Source organism: Synchiropus splendidus, chromosome 2 (genome assembly GCF_027744825.2).
Source record: "Synchiropus splendidus isolate RoL2022-P1 chromosome 2, RoL_Sspl_1.0, whole genome shotgun sequence".
Classification (NCBI taxonomy): Eukaryota; Metazoa; Chordata; class Actinopteri; order Syngnathiformes; family Callionymidae; genus Synchiropus; species Synchiropus splendidus.
In genome coordinates this window covers 13,401,835-13,426,527 of record NC_071335.1, presented here as the reverse complement: position 1 = coordinate 13,426,527, position 24,693 = coordinate 13,401,835, and the positions used below count along the sequence as shown (strand labels likewise).

The 24,693-nt window shown below is 40.9% G+C and overlaps 1 protein-coding gene across 1 annotated transcript in view; it reads right to left on the bottom strand.

Annotated features, from left to right (window-relative positions):
* LOC128754458 (alpha-1,6-mannosylglycoprotein 6-beta-N-acetylglucosaminyltransferase B-like) overlaps positions 1–24,693 on the bottom strand; it is a 99,088-nt gene that overhangs the window by 39,880 nt on the left and 34,515 nt on the right. The window contains exons 3-8 of the mRNA XM_053857084.1: positions 19,983–20,133; positions 14,270–14,379; positions 11,081–11,157; positions 9,970–10,149; positions 9,128–9,292; positions 1,667–1,836 (exon numbers count right to left, since the gene is read on the bottom strand). Of these exons, the coding sequence (XP_053713059.1) occupies positions 1,667–1,836; positions 9,128–9,292; positions 9,970–10,149; positions 11,081–11,157; positions 14,270–14,379; positions 19,983–20,133 (853 nt within the window). The remainder of the gene's footprint in view (positions 1–1,666; positions 1,837–9,127; positions 9,293–9,969; positions 10,150–11,080; positions 11,158–14,269; positions 14,380–19,982; positions 20,134–24,693) is intronic.

The following is a 24,693-nucleotide window of genomic DNA, read 5'->3' as shown; positions in this document are numbered from 1 at the left end:
TCTACATCGAGATATGAACATTCAAGATATTGACATTGCAAAATCAACAATATCTAGAACTTAGTTTTCATGGCTCCCATGGAAAACAGACACAAAGTGTGGCGTTATTGAACCTCAAAATATTCTGGAGGGATAAAACTGGACACATTTTCCCCAAGAAAAACTCACTGTGTGTGGTACAACATAAAACCCTCTCAAGCACACGGCCAAGGATAATGATGACTTGGTAATTTGGCATCATTCTGACTTACAACGCGTCACACATGATGAATGACGTTCCTGCAAATATCCCTCAGCATCGAAGCTTTTCTTTGTTGTATTTGCTGCCCAGGGTCAATACACTGCTTCTATTTATACGGCAGGTTCACATGACGCAGAGTGCCGCTCACGCTCCCTGCGGACAGGTGATATTGATCTGCACCTCCTACTCTTGTCACTGCCATGATCAAACAGATCTACAGACAGATAAAACCCATTTCAACAAAGATGTGGGTCACGTTAATTTCTCCACTTTCTCCCCTTTTCATTTTTGAATAAGCCATCTATAATCAGCTGCAAGTCTGGTTCACTTGCTGTAGCCATTTTTTTTTCAGATTTATACCAAGCGAACTGTTTGTTTTCTGCATCCATGCGCGAGCATGTGCCTGACTGTCAGCTCATCTCACAGATATGAACGTCAGCAAAAAAAAGTGTGAGCGTGCTGATGCAAGTGTTGACAAAGACACACTTCAGTGGGTGATTCACAAACAAATCAACTCCACAGACACAGGGAGAAACAAGCTAACCAGCTCCATTAGAAGATTGAATGATAGCGGGTGCCAAATGAGAAGAGATGCCACTCCACAAATCAACTTGTAAATGAGCTCCTGGACATCAATAAGGTCCCATATTAACCTCATTTCTGGGGCTTTCAAATTGATATCAGACCCCAATGGAGCACGACAGTTACACATATAGACTAGGGCCGTGTAATTTGCAGGTATCGTGCCATATGATACGCATCCTGATACAGGAGTGGTGATACGATAAACTGTAAATAAATATATTGCGATACTGTAAATTCAGCAAACTGTAATAAGAAGCATAATTTCAAGGGTGAAAATCAGATAATGCAGTACGATATCAGTTCAAGTTAAAGTTAAATTTCAAGTACAACAGAGGAATGAATCGCTCCCTTAACACTAGCTTACAAAGAGAACACACGTCACAAATGTACCAGCATCTTAAATATCGACATGGACGACTTAAAATTTCAAGGCAATATCACACAATCAAGTACTGCAATATTTCAGCAAAAAAATCAATAGTTGTAGTGTATCCATATTTTCTTAGACCCCTAAAAATATGCGATCATCTCAACAAAGTAGATGGTGACAGGATGGCTCATGCACAGAGCAAGTATAAATTTGAAGCCCTTGTTGAGCAAAACACAGTCTGTTTCTGTGTCTAACACAGAGCTGCTGACTTGTAGGAACACATTCAGTATTAGGGACTAAGTCAATGTGCCTCACTAAAGTTGCTGCTGTCACTTAATAAAGCACCGTATTGCGGCCAACATCGTGGAGTGTTTCTATATTAACTTAAATTGCGTGAATGCAAGAGATAAGACGCATTTGCGTGAATTTCGTGCCAATTTCTGGACAATATTCGTGTGAGATCAACTCACCCTTGCAGCTCCTTTACAGACATGGAGATCTTGAGGTTGTGACCCAAAACGTGGAGGGCAGTAAGGATGTCAGCCCACTGCACCATTTCGCCCAGTGGACCTCCTTTCAGAACTTTGGGGCTGAAAACATCCCCGGACTCTTCTGTCAGGAAACCCACGTGGACCAGGATCTGAAAGACGACAGTTGCCATCATTAAAGAGTAACATTCAATTTAGATGTATTTCCCATCTGGGCAAATGCCTTTAACCTGAGTATCTAGAAAACCTTGATCCAATATGCCGAAAAAAAAAACAACTTCGAATGTAGATTTGTCTTAATCTAAACAACATACTACCAATTGCACATTTTTTAATGAATCAAGTTGTTAAGCTGCCGCCCTGCAAACTTTTAATGAGTATAAGGATTAGATGCATTAGAATTTCAAACTCTTCCCAAAGGAAATTATTGAAACTGTAAGTAATTCTCTGAAATCCCCGAAGAATAATCTCTCCACGGTTCAGTGGAATCCATTGAGTGAGCCTCATTTCATACACCGTCCATACAGTAGACCGTGATCCAATTCTGGAGCTTTAACTATTGCACGAAGTAAAGGATCATTTCGGTTGTGTCCCCTTAAGATACAGCAGTAATGTGTGTAAGACAGCGCCGGCACGTTCACATGGCTGTTGTATAATTATTACACTCCACACAGGAAGGCGCGACACCCTGCTTTTCACAGTGGATTAGACACAGCCATGTCCAAGCGATGCTCAACTGACTAATCCTGATGAGCCAACACAGTAACCTCCCGCTGATTTTTGGGCAAATTGGGACTCACAACTTTCACTGAAACACGCATAATGAGCTTAAGGCCAACCGAGCAAGTAGGCCACAGACTTGATGGCTACCCTCCCACTTTAAATCTTTGCTTGTGTGCAGGTTTGTGTGTGTCCTGATTCTGTTCTCCTTATCGCTGAACATTTCTCCAAGTTTTAAAAATGTGCTGCACTAAGCTCGGATCCTTTACTCACCACCCAGGCATCAGCACTCTCGAGGGCTGATCAGCAAAGATCTTGAATATCCCAAAGTGCGATGCGGTGAAGAAAAAAAAACACCTCATATTTGCTTCACTATTTCTCTGCAGAATTTACTGGCACACAATGAATGAAGAAAAAAAGCTAGTGGAATACACGAGGTTCAATTCCTGCCTCGAGGTGAACCTGGGTCCTTTCCATTAGGATATTCTCTCCTGTCCTTGTATTTTAAGGATGCTCTGACTCCCTCACACATACTCAGTAAATTGGTCTCATGTGTGAGAGGTCTAGATAACTCTTAAAGTTCTTTTACATTCCCCACCAAACGTCTGATGCTTTTACCTCAGGTGGCCTGCAATCGTGACACACTGTAGGAGAACAAAAAGCCATAGTTTATAATGACCAGCTTGTGCGTGTGTGTGACTGGGTTTAATACTTCTGAGGCTTGGTGTTTTCTCAGTTGAACTCAAGCAAAACAACAAACATACTGTATATATATCCTCAATGGGAACACAAGGTTTCCTCTTTCTTTAAAAACCATGCGTGCTAATAATGCAAAAAATGCGAACAATTTTATTTTCTGAGGCATGTCGGTTTCGTTCCATTAGAAAAGTCACTTTATATGGGAACTGCCACATTCTTAAATGAACCCAAGTGGTAAAATTCACCACCCATGTGTGAATATTCAATCACTAATATGGTGTTTGCCATAAGTTGTATTCCTGTGTCACACAAAGCCATCAGGTTCCACTGACTAGTTTGACATTCCACACAGTTTGTACACGTGGGAAATAATCACTGTAGCTCAAAGCAGATGAGCAACATATGAGGCTATAAAATGTAAAATAGAATGCAGTAACATCAACTGGATACATCACTGGAAGTGCTCAGTGCATGTGGCTATGTAAACACAGGACAACAACCAACTTCCAAATTCCCAAACTAGTAGTGGCACATACTCAAAACAGGTGCCGCGGGGATCAGCGTGCAGTGTAACCAACAATAATGTTTGCCCAATAGCAAGTACCCCATGTATCCAGTATCTTAACTCACAAACCTAAAATTTGGCGCATAAATAACAAGATATTTTTTCACTACAATCACATGGCGGTTGATTCATTTTAGATACAAAAGGATGTTGTGTGTTAGAAATTAAGATTTTCTTTGTTTCGTTTTTTTTTTTTTTAACATTGTCCAAAACAGGTTTTGAGCGGCAGCGGTATGAAAAAATGCAAGTGTATGATGAATCCTTCAAAACACTAGAACGCTGCCAGAATCTATTCATCTGTTTTGCTACCCATAAAATGTTCAGAACATTAGTTATTTTGCCAAGGGACAGACACACAAATAAACAGATGACTTTGTACTGTGGGTTATCAGCAATTATGACCCTGGAATTACTGCAATATCGATTTCCTGATCCTGCAGCGGTGGAGTCACTTGGGATTTGTGTGTCAAGTCAACCAGGCTGCCCAGGATTTTACATTACATTCTACAAGCACACAAATAGCTGCTACAAACAGAAGTGTAAACTCGCCTTGTTGTGGAGCTCTACTGAGATGTAAATCCTTGGAATTAATGAGCCTGCTCTAATAAGTGAAATCGAATTACAGTTTGTGTGGCAGATGGCAAAAGTGCGGAAGCATTGTGCCAGCTCCAAATTATTCAACCTCGTGGGTTTGTGTTTGCAGTGTGCTTTGTAGGAGGCATTGCACACATGCCTGTGTAACGGACAAGAGGATAAAGGGCCGTCCAAAATTGAGATGACATGCCAAGGCGCTCACTGCCACCCATAATGTCATATTCCCTCAATGTTTATGCTCTACATTTAACGGTGATGGATGAAAGGCAGTTGGTCTCCTATGAGTCGCAGCATGGAACACTGCTGCATTTAAGTGAAGATCTGAGCTCCAGAGTTGGCGAGCCTCAAGCTATCAAGATTATGGAAGTTATTTTATTCATTTTATTGAACGTAATAAAAAGTGACAGACCCTTGAAAAAATCCCGGATCCAGCTGTCACTTCGAACCACCATCTTTTCGATATCCCATCATCGATATATCCGGAAGACATAATTGAAATCTGATCCTTACTGTTAAAATAGAAGCAATTTTCCAAAGGACAGACGGACAAATGCTGGGAAAGACAAGACTGTTAAACCCTGTAAGGTCTAGAGAAGCTTAATAAATAACATACCAATATATATGTGAGTGAAAAATGTATTTAAAATGTATAAATATTAAACTGAAAAATAATTGTCAAACACAAAACTTCACACACAACTATTATTAACTATAACTATTAACTATTGCAGTGCATTATGGGGCTTAAGTTTGAGGGCCACTCTATTGGTGGGACACTCATAATAAATCATGTTGTGGGCCTTATACCATTATATCACCGGAAGAGTTTAATATCTAGATAGCAAGATGGTAAAACGTGAGTTAAAATGCAGAGATAAAAAAAGTGGCTTTCACTAATGCGTGCCATTATTATGACAAGAAAGACTTCCAGTACAGAGACAGCTCTTCTGCGAGTCTGTGGTCAGCCATCTTCTCTGTTTGGGACTGGTGGAGCAGCAGGATCACAACAGCAGACACCCTGAACAGACAGTTACAAATCGCTGACAACAGGGATGATGTCTTCACTGAGGCGCAGAGACACCCCATGTGTAACTGTGTTCATTATTAAACCGTAATCATGAGCTTAGTCTTCAACACGTGACATTAGAAGGACCAAGACAAATGTGTAAACTGCCAGTCATGACATGGAGAGCGGCCAGGACAGTGCCAAGAGCACACTCAGGGCTGGGGATCTGGATCTGGGACGTCAACAGCTACTTCCAGTAGATTAAGACGCTACTTGAATCCCAGGCTAAATCCCTGCTTTTAAAAACTCAATGTTTATGCCTCATATATGATGTGACAACAGCTTCCTCTGGTGCTGCATTTTCCCATCATCCTACATATATAATGAATTGCTCATGAGAGCTTTTGTGCCCTGCACGTGCACATCCTCCGGAGGTCCTCACTCACTTCTCAGGCGAGCGTGACTATCCGTTTCACCTCTTATGTGCCCGCAACATGCAAGCAAGACAAGTATTAAAGCCTGTTGTCAGAATTTCCAACAACTGAGACTTATCCGAGACTCATATGTGCGTGACCCTGCTCGCTCATGCGGGGCGGCTTTTATGAAGGTCACAGCTGTGCGATGGGAGCCCACAGGTGGCGACGCAAGCTGGCACTGTCAACCATCTCCACTCTACCCTTAATTTCACCTTCTCTTAGTTTGGTCTATGATCCCAGCAGAATTACTGTGACTCTTAATCTATTTTCCACCAGCTTACCTGGCGCCCTGCTGCAGCGAGCAACCTTCAAAGTCTGGCATCCTTCATTATTTTATCTTCTCAAACAGCACTTCAATCAAAGCTCCAAACACTTTTCCTCATTTTACCCAAACTTTAATTAAGAGTTCACTTTTTGATGACAAACACTACACCAGTAAGCCTTCGCATCTCTGCACCTGCAGCCAATGTTCTGAATAATACCATTCCAGTGCGATACTTTCTGCTGGCTACGTGCTCTGTTTTTGCCAGCAGTGAATAGTTAGGACTGGAGGTACATTTTCATAAAACGCAGACAGAAGCAGAGAAGAAAAATTCAAATTTCCTCACCCACCAAAAGTTCCAACCAATTCAGTATGTGTTGGGAACACTGCGCACCACCGTGACACACTACACCCCTCAGCTACCTTTCTTATCTTCATTTTAATAATCATTCCTGATAGATTTGCACAGTTGAGAAGTTCAAGAAAATCCCAGCTAAAGTGAAACTACATTAACTTTGGGGAATTGCAGTGAGCGGCCACGTTATGAAGTAGGCCTGTTCAGTTGGTAGGTAACATACATTTCTGATCAGCCAGCCACATGACAGCAACTCAATGCATTCTGCATCAAATGCTAGGAAGAAACGGGGCTCAAATGGCCTCTGCCAAGGAGGCATATAGCGTAAAACCATTTTTCTAAGTGAAAGGTAATTCACTGAGACGCAGCTTGACATCACAAAGAAACGCCCTTTCAGCTGATCTATGTGGTATCAATGTAAACAAGCACTTCAGCAAACAATTCTGAAAGGTTGCGTGGTGGCTGTGGGTTCCAAATGTGCCAGTAGAAGTGTAAGCCTGTTCTTCTTCCTAAAAGATGTGGCTCCTTAATAAAATTGGTGAAGCAGTTCCGGAGAAAAGGAAGCCACCAACTCCATCTTTGGTACTCTGCAGCGATCAGTGCACTGCTGACAGTTTTGCAGAGTCGCCCACTATACATGAATACTGAAAGTTCCTCTCAAACGAACAGACTTCCATAACCCACAGCCAAAGATGATATCCACGATACGAGAAGCAAATGGGTAAAACTTGCCAAGTTAAGAGTGAATACATTTGTTTACATTACAGGCAGAGAATGAACGACGTACACATCCGATCTGCAAAAAACAATGAGTGTTTAGATACATGCTCAAACAACTACTTCTGGATGAAAAAAAATTATATGCAGATATCAATTATAAACTGTATAAAAATTATATACAGTATTTACAGAGTTTGCACTACATATAAACTGCAATGGTTTAAATAACATCCACCACAGCTTCAGAATATCTTCTTAAAGATGAAATCTCACGTGATCAAACATATTAAAATGAAGTGCAAATATTGAAACAAGCACATAACAGGTAAATGCATGGGGGAAGTGGACATGATTTCTGAGAGTTTTTAACAGAAAAAAAAATACAAAAGAAACATCATGCTAACTAATTGACAGGAATACGTCAGCTGCTCGTGGAACTAAAATCGCACATCAGGCTGGACATATGAAGAGATGGACCGGCAGGTTGGAGAGAGAGATCATCTACTTCTCATAATTAAAAACTACTCTTTTTATTGTCAGCAGTTCAACAGATGTCCCCCATCTGCTTCCCCGTCTTTCTACCCTGTCTTTTGGTGGTGGTTCAAATAAAATCTGGCGGAAACCCTGATATCTAAATGTTATACATATTGCCACTGTTTTGGTGCTTTTGATCCTCTGACAAGTGAGCCATTGCTTTCAAAACTATAAATCGGGCTGTAGTCGTTCTTAAGCAGAAACCTACTGTTCTTCCTCAAGAACTATGGACAAATCATCACTGATGCTGCTCACAACTTCCTCTGCCTCAAAACAGACTAGACTCCATCATCACTCTTTGCTGTTTAACCCAGTCACGGCAACAAGCGGTCAGCACTCCTCTTGACAACAGGGCCAACTGAATGCAGACAAAAGTTTGTTTTGAAAACATTTTTTAAGCATATCAAGATAAGCTGCAACCTTCGCAGCAACACAGATTCTTCCCTGTGTGGGTTGAAAACATTTAGAGTTCAACCTTCAGGAACATCAAGTGGCTGCTGCCATAAAAGCAGATGTATTTAAGATTTTTTTTTTCTTTTGGCCAACTCTCCGAGAACGGTTCTGTAGCAGCCAGATCCACGCATGGCACTTGATAAACGCCTGTCGAACAGTATAGTTGGAGGTGGGCGTAAATATTCACACATATCCAGACATGAGCAAACACGGAAAAAACACAAATTCCCTTCCACTTTTAATTAGTGGGTGATTAATAGGCTTTGACAGCCGAGGGTGACGCCAACAAACACCAGGACATCTGCTGCTGAGATAGCACCAGCGCATTGAACGGCAGCTTAAACAGTAACAGAACCATGATAGAGGAAAGCAAATCCCCTCTGTGCACTACAACAAAAGAGAACATCAATCATGATGACGGAGGACTATTTCTGCGCTTGTTAACTTATTTTAGTGGAGGGAAGGAGGGCAGAGCGATGGGTGTAGGCAGACATGTTTTCTAACAAGCAGATCCGCCTTTTATTGTTAATAATGTTTCCACTTCGCCACAGTTTTCAACATCAAGGAGATGTGCATCGTATTAACTCAAAAATACATTTTGTTTACTTAGCAGAAAAAGTCATTCCCTGTATTATTTAAGAGGCCGAGCATTTTTATTTTCTTTATTGGCATAACATTAGTAAACAAAACCACCTGCCTACAATGGGAAACAAGTAAATTCATCTCATTATATTCATTTAAATATATGCACTGACATAAAATATAAAAAAAAGGTGTTTCTTTCAAGCTCAAACACTGGGCTAAAGCTGCTTCACCTCATCACCCTGTTCAGCGACAACAGAAATGTTCAAAGTCAGGTAGCTAGAGATTCATTATAATAAGTGTGTGTTTATAGTTATCCTCGAATATTTTGCAGTAATGGATCATTATACGCAAGGTAAAGGTGATAAACAGCCAACTTCTTTCAACACCTTCTCTGTGAAATTGAAATGATCTGGAACTCTACCTACAAGTCTGCTCTAATGAGTCGGCAGCACTGGCAGCTCGCAATGATCCTACCTTCTTCTGGTCTCTCCATTTCTGCTGGAGCTTTGTATCCAGTCGGTTTGCTGCCGTGGCCCATTGCTGCGCGAGGCGGCGGATCCTTCGCTTCATGAAGCTGAGGGACTCCTTACCAGAGCCGACCTGATCCAAGAGCATGGATAGGTCTGTTCGGAAAGCAGCCTGGAAGAAAAGTTAAATACACGCTCAAGTTACGTTGATATGTTGAGCTCAATTGTTTTCCAATATGGAGCTAAACAAACGTCACCTTTATGGACCATTTTAGATTAGAGTCGTGGATTCATTATGGTTTATCCCCTTCCTTCTCCAGCCTAAACATCAGGTTTATGTTGGGCATCAGACAGGCTATAATCGAGAGATCCTGCTTTCTTTTAACCACTTTTAAGGACTTTTGGATAATGATGGACAACTTAAAGACCAACAACATTTCATGCGGCTGCTGTGATCACAGGCTTTTATGGACATAATAGATCAATTTCCCATCACGCTCCTTTTAGTGGGAGTTTTAGTGGCTAACAACAAAACATTGTCATAATTGCCTCCACCGTTGAAAAGGATAAATGCACTTTTAAATGTCTTCACTCTGACCGCAGCCAATCTGTGCCACTCACTCACTCACTCACTATCTGTTACAGAGCTGTATAATCTCCATGTCATTATCTGCAGTGTGATTAAATATTGAAGGAAGTGGAGAAGTGAGTAATTAACGTTATAGGTCAGTGACCATGTTGCAGACTTCCCTGAAGGAGGAGAGAACGCAGGAGCAGGCAGCGACGCGAAAGGGACATCTTTTATTCATTTTTGTATTAGACCAGAGCAGTGTGTATTGTTTAACCTACCTGTCGCTTGGGAGCTTTTGTTTGATGAACAAATTGAGTGGGGGTGCTGCTGTGGTTTCTCCAGATCAGTGGAGGGCAGAACCACTCCACTTCGCTCAGGTAAATGAGAAATGAGCAGTCGGAGCCGTCCACGCCGTAGAATGCATAGCAAGGGTCTGATGTCCAGCGTGCACGCATCCACTGGGGAGGGAGGAGATAACGTACACGAGGTTATTATTTTAAAACAGCCCTATTATGTCTAAACAGCTGACATCAGGAAAACCCGAGTGACCCGCAAAGGATCATGGGACTGAATACAGTACGATTGCCGCTGAGGAGTAAGCCAGTCACAATAACACATTGTGCTAGTCCCACAAATTATTGATAATAATAAAGAATATTATTGTCAACAAGTAATTGATGTAATGCATTTTTTTCATTTCATTCATTATCTGTATTTTTACCAAAGAACATTAGAACAACTGAAAATATAGATTTTTAATGATAATAATAATAATAATAGGCTGCAATTTAAAAATGCATTCAAAGTCTTTATAACCGTGCACTTAGTTAAACTGCTCGGTGCGCATGCATGTTCGATGTGTTGCCTTATTTGTTGTCACAACATGAGAACAGATTCGACAAACTAGCTTGTCCGAGTTGTTGTGCTCACATCACTCAGTAGGCTTGAAGCCAAAATATTCCCACACCTGGGCTGCGCCTTTGTTATTATCTTTTTTCTTCCCATTATTTCCATAACATTTTCATGTGTTTCTCTTCCCAATTCACGCTACTGCTGCCTAAACTCTTGTGAGACAAGTGACCGCTTCACTATCTGATCTGTATCAAACACATATTGACAAATTAGTTTTACTAAATTATAACTTTAACGCTCAAATACGACGAATGACTCAAAAATCAATATAACTTTGTCGCCACAGATGTCCTTTTAATTGTGGATAAACCAGCTATTTTTGTAGTGTTTTGTAGTGTTATGAGCGAGGCGGCCATTTTGAAAACTTATACAACTTATACAAATAACTCCATTAGCATGTGAGATTTGAATACTGAAAAAAAATGACAAACAAGCATGTGAGACAGAACGATTAATAACAATCAAAGCAAAACTTACATCGACTTTTCCAGGACACTCTGGAAAGCGAGGATCTCTTGGGATCTCACACTGACTGGACGATCCGTCTCTGGAAGCTGAGATTTCAACATTTATTCGCATGGTATATTTATGAGCACAAACAAGCACACATGTCAAACTCAAGCATCTCTTATTCATCCCGTTTATTCCCGCATGTCACCCAGTCAGATTGCCTGATACATTTTTGAATGTTTAGAGAAAAGGTGATTCTATATTTACAGTGCCAATTCATAAAAAATACATGAACACAATCATTTCACTGGGATGGAGGCTCATCTCCAATTCTGGTTGTCTCCGTGATGACAAGCTGTGATTGCAACTGAAAGGAACGACTGGTGAAATAAAGTGGCTTCAGAATCTGAACGGATATTACTCATACCTGTGACAGTGGCGGAGACAAGAAAAACAGTGACAAATGTATTGTAAAGACAAATCCAAAAGCAGTTCCAGGGTTTTGCTGGCAGTCGGGACAACGCCAATTGTAACCAACAGTGAAGACAGATGTCACGTCAGAAAAGGTCTGTTGAACTCATGAATAGAAGAGGAAGAGGATGGTGAAAGGAGAGGAGCAGTTGTGCAGGCAGCAAGTGTGCAACCAACCTAATACCAAGCAATTCATTTGAAATATATATAAGCCGGAATAATACTTTCTAAACAAATCCTGAAGTCAAAATATTAGTCATTCAATTATTATTTCATTGAATAGTAGAACCTCTTGAAGGGATGCAACGCACCCACATGTCTCGGCGGAGAGTACGCATTTATCGTGCCACTGACTTCGCCAACAGTCTCCTCCACTGATGTGGGGAAGACGAAGTGACAGAGAGAGAGGTGAGTTTGAATAATTCTTTTTGTTTGCTCATACACGAACCCTCTCTCGTCACTCTGTCCTCCTTTCCGGGAAAACAAATTTGCCTTCAATCCAGATAGCGTCTGTTTCCATTTTCCTAATGAAAAGGAGACATTTCTCTACACAAGTCTTCCCCTGGGCTCCACTCCACTGACTGAACCCACTCTCAAACGCAAACACGCTGCGATGCAGCCTGTCTACAGTCATAATTACCCCGACAATAATTGCAAATATGTTCAACTGAGACAGATAAAAGTGGCTCTTTTTTGTGCTTCAATCTCAGTGCACTATTGTCCATCGCTCCCATTCATAAGACACGTGTCTGACCATGAGATAAATACACTGCCACGGAACCAAATGATAATGGACTCTTCCGGCAATGTTTCAATCCATTTGTGATTAAAGAAAGAGGCCATGTTTTCATTCAGGAATGCACTATCGTCCCTGCGGAGGCTGAGGGGAAACAAAAGGAAAATTATGCTCATTTGTTCTCATGGAACTCGATGGAAAATTACCTTCCGGAGAGAGGAGAAATACATGCAGAATAAGAAGTGTGTGTATTTTAGCAATGCACAATGAATGGCTGCTATTGACATTGTTGCACAATTGGACGTTTGTGCAGCTGAGCATATTTTTACATGGAGAAATCTGCTGCCGTTCATGATAGACAGAATCGAGAGAAGAAGGCTGCACAGTTTAATGTCAAACCGAAACCTCTACTTTAGCATTGACCTGTCAATGTGAGTTTTAATGCACACAGTCCTTCGCAGAAAAGTCTTTTGTCAGTACAAGACATCACTGTTTTTTTCATGGTTAAACACTGATTTGTTTTTTTACAGATATATATATTGCAGATTAACTGAACACATATATTATTCAGTTCACTCAAACTCATCCCGAGGCAAGGAATAGTTCCTGGGAGGAGGAAACAGAAATCATACTCAATACATTAAGGTTTAAGTTCTACTGCAGTCAGTGTGTTAACAGTATTCAGTTCAGGCCTGGTGAATAACCGACGAGGGGACAAAAACTATGAGCAAAAGTAATATGGGGGGATGATTATAATGGGTTGGGCTTCTACAGTAAATAAGGATCTTTGACACCGGCTTATTGCATGTTTTAAGTAATATGTAACTTTCTTTTTTACTTGTTTAAACTTTCATCCTTTCTCATGCTCCCCTCTTGGGTGGGACTTGCTTTTTGTCCACTTCAGGACAGCGTAGTTTTAGCTATTTGCGCTACCTGCTTGAACTGATCAGGCTGAAATAACCTTAATATGAGTAGTAATAGTTTCATTTACACATGACGGTCCATGGGAGCGTGCACGTCGTGGCTCTGGTTTGCTCTTGCTGGTTTTCTTCATTTTTTTGGCTCTCTCGGGTGAAGCTCTGATCTATGTATCTCGGACGTGTGCGGATGATGCTTTCACAAGCATCTTTTTTTTATACGACTGAAAACAACCAGGGTTATGATCAGGATTTGTGTGAGGAAGCAACAAACTGACCTGTGTGGGATGAGGGGGTGACCCAAAACTAAGGCTGGTGTACTGGTTCCTACCTACCAACGGAATGTTGTATTTATTAGTTCGACTACACTTAACTTGCTCCTGGCAATACTCAGAATACGCAGAAAAAAGTTGTAGATAAGCAGCATAAGTTGGGAACTACATTTGTATACTTTTGTTCTTTTTCAGAAGAAACACGCGATGGATACATTTCAGTGCAAGGATTCTTTAACATGATAGTCCGTGGTGAAAGACGGGGTGAATAAAAACACTGAAATTTACGTCTTTGCACAGCAGAGCAACAATGGTTGATGAGAATGTAGCCACATGTAATAGGCACATTCTCCTACGGGCCACTACCTTGACATCAATAGAAGCAGATCAATAGAGTTTGAGCTCATTCGATGTATATTAAAACAACATCCTTGGCACTTCTTCTGTTGCAATGAACAACAAAGGATTGTCGTTAACCATCCAGAAACAGGCTCATGAAAGTGTCACGGATGAGTTCAGAAAGGCGCTAAACAGAGAAGACAACTGTACTCAACTGAAAACACAAGTTTACCATTTGGAGCAAACTTACATGCCCAAACAAGAGCTGGAATACAATAACACAGCAATAACCTGCGGCATCATCATCGGGTCCACTCACACTGTTGTGTGTGGAAAGTTGAAAACAAGACATGCAGCAAATGCATATCGGAAATCTGATCATAAATGAATGTATGATCCAAAATTCTCATCGTTATTATTCACATATGCATTCCAAGGTATCTGTGACTGCTACAGCCTAGCGCTGATGATGTACCCATACCTCGTCCTTGCACCATGCTGCTCTGCCAGATCTGCTCCACCTTGACTGCCATGTTGGAGACATTCTGAGCGATCGCCTGGATTCTCTCCACCAGGCCAGCTGGTTGGAACCTGCAGATATACAAGGAGGGAAACAATTTTGGACTTGTGTGAGATTTACGATCCAAAAACATCACCCTGCCAAACATCGGACATAAATCTTCCCAATCTATCAGGCTAAGGTTGCCCCGAGAGAGTGCTAGCTCTTTCAGTTGCAAGTCAAATAAGTGCCACGACTGACAAATGGACACTTTAAAACCATGTGTCACAGGCGATGGTTAAAGCATTTAGATGGAGTAGACTGAGAAAAATGAAGATTTTTATATCACTATAACTCTTCTCTGTCAGATCTGCATCTATTCAGTTCAAAAAGTGAGATAAATGCAGGACATACAAGACAGCAATATCTGTTTTTTGGGGTTTTTTTTAATACGTAATAGTCACTAATCGATGCTTCACATTTAGGACTCGAGCAATTTAACACCCTCAGAGAGATAAAAAGATGCTTCATTTCATCGTCTTTACAGGCTTAGATGTGTCACATTTCCTAGGCAGAAGCAAAGCCCTTTGACAGTAACTTGACTGAACTTGCAAAGGAAGGGGGGGAAAAAAGTCAGACATTAAATGATCGGCTAACGTTTTGACAAAAGCAGATTAGAGAGAATACACACTGAGACAGACGCATAACAAGAGAATTGTATTGGGGGAAATAAAACAATCAAGAAATGAAAGAAATAGATCAAGCCCAAGACAAAGAGAGTTCCAAGGGAACTCTTGCCACCAGAATCAAATAAGTGAGTCATCTATATTCAAGCTGAGGCCGACACAAAACAGCTTGACAGAAACATTAAAATATAATTATGACCAAAGGAAACGAGAAAATTCATATTTTATGGCACATTGCTGCATATGGTTCAGAGAAAGCCTTTCATTTCATCACAGTGGTAATTTGCCTTTTTTGTAACACCACGGACCAAAACAAATCAGAATGGCAAAGAGAATAAGAGAAGAAAAGTGGGGGGGATGTTTCGCTTGAAGACAGTGGGCTGCTGATTTCCTCATTTGAGCTGTCAAAGATGAAAACAAACCAAAACAGCGCAGATCACGAAACACTCATGCAAAGTCTCATTGTGCTCTCAAACAATTCTAATGGGATGATATAAAAAAAAGGCTTGTCTCAGATCTTGGTGCATCATAATGTCACATTTCATTGCTATGCAGATGACACACAGCTGTACCTCCAACATCAGGAATTCCTAGGCTTAAATGCCATGATAACTTGTGAACCAAACGACTGGTTGGACACCCAAGATCTCAAGAGCTTACTTGCATAATTTCAACAGCCTAAGCCCACATGAAACTTGAACAGAAAGAAAATGCATTATGTCCTTATATAAGTTGTTTACAAAAGACTGCACTCTCTTTGCTAACTTAATGGTCTTGAGCAAAAAAATGTTGGGCCCAAAATTTTAAACTGGTTGTAACAGATGACATTGCACCACTCCGGTTTTAGCTTTACTCCCCAGGCCTGATGTGGATTGATTATTTTTTTCTTCAGTAATTGAACCTCAGACAACCATATAGCACCTTTGCAGCAAAATAGACTTTTAAATTTGTGATTTTTTTAACTGTAATTTTGAAATTCTAACAAGTGAAGTTTGCAAAATGGCCACCTCACATAAGTAAGAATAACTTACTTATGTGATGGTGGATGAGTGGTCCATTTCAGTCTCATCTGATCACAAATAGAAAACACTGAATGGAAATTGATAACCATCTTTCTTTCACACTTCAGAATATGTTATGGTGGCACTTCATCTTGCTAACTGCAGCTAGTTCTTAAAACATAAAGATCATGCTAGGCCCCCTTTAAGATTAAGTACTAAGTACTAAAACCTGTCAAGGTTCGGCTGTAACATCAATAAATGACATGCCTCAGATATATATATATATACAGTTTGTCTGTATCTGGTCACTACAATAAGAAGTCCAATTGCCACTGAAGAGAGCGAATGAACAGATAACGAAAAGAAAAAAAGTGAAGGAGATCCAGAGACCAAAATAAGCCGGACTTGTGGTAAACAAGAAATCACGGACTAATTGAGACCCAAACACGAGGCTCTCCCATATTCCGCATGTTGCCCACTGCTCGCACAGAACAAGCCCACATCACTCTCCTCTCGAATGCTCTCCAGGGCCCCAGCCCGTCCGCCGCCTCGCCAGCGAAGTTCCTCCAGTTTGTTTTTCGCTAATGAAAGGCTTTCTCGTAGGCAAAGTAAAAAGTGGGGCCTGAAACATCCAGTGTGATTCGCTGCTACACTGTTATGTGTCAGGCCCAATGACACTCACACAGGGATGAGACGGCCGCCCAGTGTGTGTTTGTGTGCATGTATGTGTCTGCTCGGCTGGCCTTGATACGGGAGATAAAGCACTCCTCATCATTTCTGCCTCTCCCCTCCGGCAAAAATCAAAGTTTACCACATCACTCAGCCAGCCGCCTCTTGTTTCATGTTCAAGGCAAACTGAAATTCAGAGAGACAAAAGCGTTAAATATTCTCAGAGGAGACAGACTTTTGGTGTTTGGTCGGCATTCTTGGAAAACTAGGCGCTCGTCCTTGATAACTAACATGTTATGAACGTTCTCATTATTTGTCTTCTTCTGATTACCACAGAAACTGCTGAGCTATCTCAGCGACATTAATCGAAATGTCCGCTACCGCCCGAAAATCGCCAGCGTTAGGCCATTAACAAGGGAACTTTTAGTTAGCTGTGGAAGCTCCCGTCACATTTAACAGCCTATTACTAAACATTGATTGCAGTTAGCCCGGTGCCGGGAAGCATTAATGGTTCCATCCTTCTGCTCTAGTGCTTCTGTGCTGATCTGAACCAGAGCACTTATCGAGGATTATTTAACAAGGTTTGAGGAAGTGAGGCAAATTCTGTCAGCGTGTATCACATGGCTCCCACCACGCTGAGTTTATCAGGCTCTTTGATGGCGAAGAAAAGAGGCAGAATGAACTGAGTGTCAGGAGCAAAGGATCCAATTCCTCTTGTGAAATAGCAGTACCACAAAAGTCTTACAATGCTGGGATTCAAAGATAGTTCACTTGCAGGCTGTAAAGAATTTCAGCGCTGACGGAACCATTGCAAACTTTGATATTATGGTAACTCGTCTAATTATCTAAATAAAGAAGACTCCAACAACGAATCGATAAAATCGATGCAAATTGATTTTTCAAAGTGTCTCCGAGTTGTTGTGTTGTGGAATTGTTCAGAAGTTCAACCAAAGTTGGGTTCGGCGTGAAGTGAAGGTGGACGAAAGACCCCAGCAGAGACGTAGTCAGAAACGTGACAATAACAGCTGAAATGTCTCCTTTATGCACGTTGCTTATGTTCTGAAAAATGTGTCCCATGAGCCGACGACAGACGACGGCCAGCAAGTACACGTCAACGAGTGACCGTCTCACCGTGCATGTGTGTTCTAATGCTCCTCAGTGGAGATCACTTGCTTTTATGTTGTTTCAACAGCCAGTTTTACTAGTTTAATGACGTAAATACTGCAAATATCAAAGTAGTTCTAAATGAACGCTGCATGTCGATCTGTTCCACTGCCCGTGTGTTTGAGAGAGACGAAGGTGAATGCATCAAAAAACAAATCTCAACAACTTACAAGTTAGATGGCTGCATCACTCAAAACGCTCTGTTGAACTACAAAAAACTACAAAGATGGAGTGAATCGCTGCCTGTTTGACGTATGCCAATCACTAGCAGCCAACACTAACCTCATGTTATTACATAATAGACGCAAGCTAGTTGGGGAACCCATGAGACGTCACACAAACCCCCACGGCCTCATGAGCAGTGGTCACCGGGCACATTCATAGTCCATAAAGAGATTTGTTCGCAGTTCTGTAGCTCAAAACAAGGTTAGAAAGTAAAGCATTTGTATTTATTCATTATTATCTGATTCATCAGTGAATCAACATATTAATTGATTCTTAAAATAATAGTCACAGAACTAGAAATAAATATTGAAAAATATCTCACATATATATTGACCAATGTACGTACAAAAGCTTATGAGCAGTGAACCATTTTAATTCACTGTCAGCTGCTGTTGGTCTCACAGCATGAAAACATTTCAGTCATGTTTTGCACATGATTCAAATGCTTGGCACCATGTACTTTAGGTGGATTGTGGTTGAGTGATTTACTAACTGAGACTACTAACTAGACTTTTTCGTGACCTTGGTCTTGCCACAGTCTCTGCAGGCTATGGTCTTGTTCTAAGACTCTCCCTGTCCCGCCTGATCTCAGGCGCCACAATAGTTTAATAATTGAGTTGATTTTTTTTTTTCTGCAGCTTAGTATGATACGCACACATCGGCATGCTCCTCACAGTCACAAGGTCACCTTAGGACACAGCATGTCGGCCATATCCTATGGAATTCAGTATGGTTACACAGTCTTTCTCCAGCTGCCAGCGTTTGTTGATATTACCATTTCAAAAGACTGTCACTTGAAAATTGTGAAGGCATACTGTAAAAAAGAACATTTCTTCAGTGTGTGCTCCCCAGTATGGGATAGAAGCAAAGTTCACTCATCTAAGTTTACAGATGTTTATTTGATCCACCGGTGATACTCATCTCTCAAGCAACAATGATGGGATGGTGAACACCACTGATACTACTCACGTCCACTATACAGTACAGTTCAATTTAGTACGAGTTTACCTGGACTCGAGCCTTGATCTCAATCTCAGAAGTCTTGGTCTTGACTTGATCTGTGTCCGTCTCTGCTGAGCCGTTCTTGACATCAAGACTGCTTTTGAACTTTGAACAATCTACTCTGGGTTTTGAACATGCTATTCTTTAACCATCCCTCTGTTGCGATGTACTGAAAGCTGTCCAATATTTTTCTAGCTCTACAAGTACTACATTTTGAGGAAAAGTACTCAGCTCTGCTTGACTAGTGTGTAGGTACACCTTACTAATGAAGCAACAGTTTCAAGTTTACTACTAATAGGGCTAAAACTGTCCACTAGAAGCACTATTGTACTTGTAGTACGAGTTTTAGTACAACCAAAACTGTTCACTAGTAAAACCTAAACCTGCACTAGCAGTATTAGTAGACTTTATGGGGGCGGGACAAGAGCCAAATTCTGCTCTCTGATATGTTACAATATTTTCAGTAGCTAATAGGAAGCCAGAATTCACTTTTTCCCTGCACATTTATTAACATGTAATAAAAGGGCAGAACTGCTGCAAGTTTTTTTAGCTCTACTAGTAGTACACATGACACTTTTGCTTTAATAGTAAGGTTCAATGGCGCAATAGTCAAACAACAATGAGCACTTGTACTCAAAAATCTAGTACTTGTCATGAACAAATACAAAAGAGAGCTTCACCAAACAAACAACCCGTACATTTTACAGATTATGTAAAGCATAAATGTTTCACTAACTTGAGTTTTCGTTATAAGCTTTGAGCTTTGTTGACCTGTGTTGGGGGTTTGGACTGCGTTTTGTTTTGCTGATTTCATTTTTGCATATTGTTTAATTTTTGGACAGCAGTTGTGTGAGTCATCTCATGCATGAAATGTGTGTGATGAATAACTAACAGATATTTCAGCACGTCCACATAATCCTGAGCTCATGAAATGTAGATCAGACTTACTTGTTGATCGCAGAGCTAAGTTCGTCCAGGCGTCGTGAATCAGCCGTGGAGGTGTTGTCCAGTTTGGACAGACTGTCCATCCTCTTCAGAATCACCTCCAGCATGTCACTGATCTTCCTCAGCACCCCACGAGACTCCACGCCTCCCATCACTGAACACAGACAAAGAGGCGCAGCAGATGAAGGAAACGCTGGATGGAAAATTGTGATAAATTAATACGTGTAAAGTCTGCAGCTGTGCCTTTCCACCATATTTAATTCCATATATCTCATTTATAAACTCAAAATTTGTGTTTTCACAGGTAATTTGTCACGCTTTTCCTGATCAGTCTGACACCATTAGACTGTGAAAAATAAATAAATAAATAAATGAAACTGCTGCTCAACTCTAGAGGTGACGCCGCCTGGTCTTGGTCGTGATTCACAGATGAGTCATTTACTAAATGCTACTGATATAGTTTGACAGCAGAAAGCTGAATTGCAGCTCCACTTTTGGAAGGTTACACTGGACCCCATTATGGCCAAAGCTCCCACAGCTCTGAATCCTCTGATCAAAGGCATGGCCCACTGCGCCCTCATGCTTGAACAAGATTTAAAACTGGCCTGGACTGGATGTTCTCCCCATGCTCCCTGCTTTACACTCAACCCAGTTGAGCTTGGACAATGCTTGACTTTGAACGAGGCTTTAATTCAGGTTGTATTTTCATGTCTACTCATGGACTTAATCCTAAAAGTGAGGCTCTTTTCTTTACCCCTCACTGGTTTCCACTGTGGTTCCACACTTTAATCCCCTCAGGTTCACATCAATCTGTATACATCTTGGGTAACCCACAATATTTCCTCAGGTTGGCTCCCATAACCCCTCATGTAACTGAGACTTAAATCCAGCTTATTACTGCATTGTTACGACCTTGCGTATCTGTGTCCTACATTTCTGGCATAAAATCTTTGAAGTGGCCAATTAATCCCTTTCAACAACAACGTTAGGGAGGTAAGCGAAGAAGAGAACTGCTCTACTTTGCATATCAGTGGGAAGTGATGTAAATATTCATTCACAACCGAACTTGAAAAGCTGTAATTCTACAGAAAATACAGATACATAGGTTGTAAGCAAGCCATAAAATTCCATCACATTTTTATCCTGTCAATGATAACATGATCAACTAAGTGTTTCTAGTCACTTGTTCTGGAAATCTTTCCATGAAGAACATTGAACAATGATTTATTCAAAGCAGCGCAAAATCTTTTATACCCGTTACACCCTTGTTTCACGACACATTCGGGCGTTAATACGTATATGAAGATGAGTACTAAAGGCTCAACCTCAACCTCAGTGGCATAACCACGACAACTGAAAATCGTGTTTCCATCTAACTGTGTAGAGATGTCCGTCCCGTTTCATAACACATTCCTGCGCCTGAATATTAGCCAGTTCTCCAGCAAGTCAAATCAGCGTGTAATTTTCCGCTACATACTGGCGGCACAATAAGGAGTAAGTCATATTCGACTTCCAATGTGGCCAAAATATTCTGATTTATTTAGAAAAATGAAAATCAATATTAAGTCAATTGGAGGACCATGTGTCCCGATATATTGCTGTATCGATATTTTTTCCACACTTATTTTTTTCAGGCCATTTTTGGCCCTCGTGCCTTGAGTTGGAATCAGGAATTAGATGAATATGACACTTTGGTGTCAAATGTATAACAGTTCTGTATTTTGGTTCTTTTAGACCAGTGGTTGCAACCTTTTTAATCCATGGCACACTTCGTTTATTGAAAAAATCCAGAGGGACACCACCAAAGGAACCTTGGTCAAAGTGCAATTGTGCTTAAAGTCCTGTAAAAAATCCCTTCTAATTTGTGAAAAATTGTAGTTACTGAGACTCTGTTTTAAGTGTTTTCGTTTTCTCACAATCGCTATTGTATTATTTTATCATAGTTTGGAAAATTTTCAGACAAATCTTTAACATTCTTTGCCTTAGCTTGCTTAAATCATTCTTCCCGTCTCCACTAATAATGATTTCAGCTCTGCTGCACACGTCAGCCCCAATGAATCATCAATGTAAGTGGCACACATGTGCAGCCACATAATCTACACCCACTTCAAGCCCATTTCACCCTCAGATGACAGGGTTTTTTTTAACTTCAGAATAACAACATCTGCAGACGCTGTGTACAGGAAGCATTTCTTATTGGGTCACAGAGTCAGAAGACAAAAGTGGCAAACTGCCAGAGAGTAAATGAAACATGCCGAAGCAGAACCCTCCTGAAGGGCCACTGTGGGACACAGATGTCATAGTATTTCATTCAAGCCATCAGACAACTTGGTAAGGTCTCCATATTGACACTGAAAATGTCAGGATCCAGCCGTCTGACTTCTCTCTCTGTTAACCTGCTTTTTTTTCTTTTGCTGCTTGACAGGCAGTTAATAGGCTCCAGTGCCCAGCAGCTCCGAAGGCCATGTCTCACTCCATCTCTTCCAACCGCCGAAGGAAAACAAAGTTCACAGAGCTATCCTCTTGGCCATAGATGCGCTGGTCTAAAAATCGAAGTGTCATTTTTGTGATGGAGTGATGAGTCAAGTTGTTGAGCAGCAGCTGGAACACCTCTGACCTCAACTTGGTAATTGCTTGGAAAAAAAAAACTTTATCTGGACCGGCTGAAGATATTTCCGCTTGTTCACTTAAAGCAGGGGTCCCCAACCCCCGGATGGGGGACACTACCGGGCCGTGAATCAATTGGTACTGGGCTGCATAAGAAATAATTATTTTCGTTTTGTATATGATATGAGTCAGAAGGATGTTTTATTTTGGAAAAACCTTTTATTTTGAAGTGACCGCATTCTCTCGGTTAAGCCTCGGTTACTAGAGCTAAAATTTAACCCGCATGCTCGCAAAATGTGTAGGAAAAAGCCGTTACTTTGCGAAGGGGAAACGGTTAAGTGAAGAGACAGAAGAGCTTATGACTTCCAGGAAGAAGACGTTTTTAACAAACAATACCAGGAGTCGTACTTGAAATATGGATTCATCGCGGCCGTCTACCATCACTCCCAGATGGGAGACATCTTGTTGCAGAGAAACAGGCTCAGGGATCCCATTGATTTAACCATATGTTGAATCACATGTACTTTATATTCGGTATTGTATCTGTATGCTATTTTGAAGGCGTGTTTAAACGTTACCATAACGACCAGAGTCAGAGCGCATTAGGGCACATTGATGGGTCAAAGTGGCAACTTCATACCCCCCGGGCCACGTTCCAATTGTTAAATGTTAACCTGTCCACAGTGATAAAAAAGTTGGGGACCACTGACTTAGAGAAAAAAAAAAAGGAAGGGAAAAAGGAAACTTAAAGGTGTTAATTCAATTGCCCTCTCTGATGTTGGTGGCTTTTGGTGTAGAGTTTTCATTTCTTTTGGCCAACAAATTCAAATATTTCATTCACTTGAGATATATATCGATATCTAAGTGCACCACGCCTTGGTATCACTCTCTGCCACTGCAAGACCGGGTGAAATTAAAAGCATAAAATGAATGGAATGGAACCTGACTGACACTATTTCATGCCACGTTTGGCATCTGCGAATGGTACAGTGTGTAATAAATCTGCACGCGACGCACAGTCCTAGACTGCACCACATTAGACTGAATATTTATAGTCGCTCTTCATCATATTTCTCCCAAAGCCTCTCGTCAATGAACATATTTCTTGCTTGCATCTCACATTTACAAAAAGGTACATGAACATTTTTGTGTGCCAACAGACACTTTCATGTTTTATTTATCCAGGTAAATTAGACTCAACAGAGGAAGATGGTTTTAATAGAAACACCTTGTCAATTATTCACCTTATGCGTGCACACCGGATGAATTAGTTAGACGGCAACTGCCTCGGTGAGCTCCACAAGCATGTAGCGAAATTGGCAAAATGAAACTGCAAACTGATTGTATTCTGATCATGTAACTCATCACTCAAAGTTTTCTTCTATTATTGACTGCATCAGAGATGGTGGTGGATCCAAGACCTTATACACTGACAGGATCAGCATAACATCAGTCCAACCGAAGGGTTAGTGTTGAGCCACAAAGCCTGTGCGACCAGACCGGGTGTTTAAACGGACACTCTACATGCCTGACCTGACTCGCCTATTGAATGTCAAATACTTGAAGAGTATATCACAAATATGTGCTCCAATCTCATGAATACAAACAAAAATATTTCTGACCTAAAAGGTTATCCAATAAGGGATTTAAAAAGTCTATTGAAGTTCTGTGTTGAAACTATGACAATAATCTTACAATAAAGAGGACCAAGGTTAAAGAGATGACTAACAGGAATCTGTACGCTTGAATTCTCAAACTAGAGACAAGAAAAGGAGATTCCAACTGCTGTTTCAATTTCATTCACAATTTTTTTCAAATCAAGAATCCGGACAAGGCTCATTAAAAAATGACTATATTTCACTACACATTTATATATTAAATATTATTGTTAAAACATTAAATAAAAGCCTAAGTCAGTATGGGGGTCTAAATGGCTGGATGGCTCAATTTAAAATTATTATTGAATTTCACTGTCAGAAAAAAGATCTCCTTGGCCACATAAAATGACTCTGGCCAGCGGATGACATCAAAATTAAGTCAGTTCTCTAATGGTAAGATGAAGTCTGAAGTCCGACTTCAGCATAGCAGCCTGTTGTTTTCCTGTTCG